The 2,880-nt window shown below is 37.0% G+C and overlaps 1 protein-coding gene across 1 annotated transcript; it reads right to left on the bottom strand.

The window, feature by feature from the left end:
- Window positions 1–446: 446 nt before the first annotated feature.
- LOC142541015 (8-hydroxygeraniol dehydrogenase-like) lies at window positions 447–2,359 on the bottom strand. The gene is made up of 5 exons (XM_075647555.1): window positions 2,147–2,359; window positions 1,882–1,995; window positions 1,276–1,789; window positions 1,037–1,190; window positions 447–836 (listed from the first exon to the last, which is right to left on the bottom strand). Exons 1-5 carry the CDS (start codon window positions 2,242–2,244, stop codon window positions 634–636), a joined length of 1,083 nt encoding a protein of 360 aa, XP_075503670.1. The 5' UTR covers window positions 2,245–2,359; the 3' UTR covers window positions 447–633.
- Between the last annotated feature and the right edge of the window lie 521 nt (window positions 2,360–2,880).

Genomic DNA, 2,880 nt, shown 5'->3' with positions numbered 1-2,880 from the left:
ACTTCACTTAAAAATATTATTTTATGGAAAAGGTTCATATTTAAGCATGATTTCAAAAGTTTCATATTTTTGAAGGTTTGATGCTTGCATGACAAATCTATTTTTTGTTAACATAATTTTTACGCATGTGATTGTATACTTATGTACGTGCTATATCAGACTCAATAGGTTTGAATTGTTGCATGTGAGGATGATATTGAGAGAGGCGCTGACGTTTGAGTGAATCAGGCCCGACAGTACACTCTCGAGGGACTTTTATTTTTCGCACCACTAGATTTATATTTAAAGTTTCTAAGGAGAAGTTTGAAGATTATTCTAGAACGATTTTATTCTTGTTTTGAAGTTTTGACGTTGGATGTTAAAATATTTTATAAATGTGATGGTTTTGAATTTTAAAGAAATTTTTTTTATAAAAAATTTAGTAGTTTTTTAAAGTTAAAAAGAAAGAGACGTTTCATGTCAATCATACTATTGCAAGTACATTATACGACACATCAATATCACTTATTGTAGCAGCTAGCATCACATACATACTTTGGAAACAAAAAGAGTTGCAAAAACACAGTCCATGCATTATTCCCATTCTTCGTATAGCAGAAGCAAACTTATGTAGAGGCAAACTTTTCCAATGTCTTAATCAACTTTCAAGGACTTTTCGATGTCAATGACGAACCGATACCTCACATCAGATTTCACCAGACGCTCCATAGCTGTGTTTATGTAATCTATATGGATCATCTCCACATCTGGTAGTATTTTGTGTTTCGCGGCAAAATCGATCATCTCTTGCGTCTCTTTTATTCCCCCGATTCCACTTCCAGATACCGACTTCCTCCCTGGCATTCATTTTTCAACCAGTGAATAAGTTGTTAATGTTAAGAGTTTGTGCAATATAACGAAAGAAAAGACTGCGTGGCTAGAAGTATATAACATAGCAAATGGAAAACCATGAAGGATAGGTATCTTAAGATTATATATATTTTTCTCAATTTAAAGTTTTTGTTTCATGCATATTCGTAACAGACATTATGCTCACCTATAATCAGGGGCAAGGAGGGCAACTCAAGAGGCTTTTCCGGAACACCGACCAAGACAAGCTTTCCATGGGGCTTTAACAAGCTTATTAAAGGTACTAGCGGATGAGTCGCGGACACGGTGTCAATTATACCATCCAGCGACCCTGCTGCAGCCTACGCACGCGAAATCAAATAATAAATGGTAATCCCATCGATCATACTCGAATACTGAAACTGAAAAAAAGAAAAGAAGAGAAACCTGCATCTGCTCAGGGTCATGGCTAACTAAAAACTCATCGATGCCAAGAATGTCAATAGCTTCCTTCTTTTTGTTAATCGACGTGCTGATGACTGTCACATGAGTCCCGAAAGCCTTAGCAAACTTCACGGCCAGGTGGCCGAGGCCACCAAGACCAACCACGCCGACTTTCATCCCCGGCTTGTCAAGTCCAAAGTACCTTAATGGGCTGTAAGTCGTGATCCCAGCACATAAGAGAGGAGCGCCAACATCAAGAGGCAGATTCTCAGGCCAACGAATGACGAAATGCTCGTCAGCAACCATGATATCAGAGTAACCTCCGTATGTCACAGTACCATCAAAGTAAGGCATACTATATGTGAGTATTTGTTTGGGACAGTAATTTTCTAGGTCGACAGCGCACTGATCACATTGGCGGCACGACCCTACCAAGCATCCCACGCCTACTTTGTTCCCAACCTTGAACTTCTCCACCTTTTCACCAACCTCAGTTACTATCCCGACAATTTCATGCCTAGACATCAAGGAAATTATACTCGATGAGTCAAATCCTCGGATAACTAACTCATGAACAAACAAATACATAAGCAGAGTAAATATTCTTACCCAGGAACAATAGGATATATGGTGAATCCCCACTCATTCTTGGCCATATGAAGATCAGAATGGCACACCCCACAATATAGAACTTTGAACCGCACATCATGCTCCCCGGTAGCCCTACAAGACAACCCATAAAATATAATATACAAGCCGAAAAAAACAAACTAAAGCCCTTCTTTATCATGAAAGAAGACTCAAAACTTTCATCATTCCCAGCTCTATAAAATCTCGAGAACAAATGAAAATCTCATATATATCCGTACAGTACCTTCTAGAGAACTTGAAAGGAGCTAAGATCCCAGAAGTGTCCTTTGAAGCCCATCCAACGGCCTTGACAGGGTGCACTGTTTCTGGTGATCGCGACATTGATGAATCCTCGCTCTCGAAATATAATGATTAGTATAGGAAGGCGGTGAATGAGGCAGTCGAAAACAACGGAATTTATAGTTTCGGGGAAAGCTTTAATGAAGTCATAATATAATATTCTTTTGATAAAACATCTGGAAATGAATTTGTATGTAATAACCATTCAAAAGTCAAAATGGCTACTTTGAAATAATATATGAATACATTAAATTTAGAGTAATTTTCTTCCCAGTCTTTTCTCTTAATTAATTCCGCGTGGGCCGAGCTTTGAATGTGTGAAACTCATCACTACCTTGTAAAGGTTGAGACGAGAGTAATTTACTAATTTGTATGAAAGAGCCAAAAAAGATTTGTCCTATTCCAACTAATTATATATAATAATCTGGATCTTTGTGTGTATAATTTGTAATATGATCTCATATATCTATATTGATAAAACATGTCAACCTGATATACACCTAGAGTGAAAATTAGTATTTCTGACATAAAAATTAATGTATTTCATGGGTTAGGAAGGAGATATGTTTCACAAAACTAATTGGTGATATGATCTCACAAGATTTTTTGGGTTAAATTTAATAAGAAAATGGAAGTAAAACTTGTAGGCTATGGTTTATAGCTCATCTGGTATTAATG

Source organism: Primulina tabacum, chromosome 3 (genome assembly GCF_025594145.1).
Source record: "Primulina tabacum isolate GXHZ01 chromosome 3, ASM2559414v2, whole genome shotgun sequence".
Lineage (NCBI taxonomy): Eukaryota > Viridiplantae > Streptophyta > Magnoliopsida > Lamiales > Gesneriaceae > Primulina > Primulina tabacum.
Note: the sequence above shows the minus strand (reverse complement) of the source record. Positions and strands in the feature narration are given on the sequence as shown.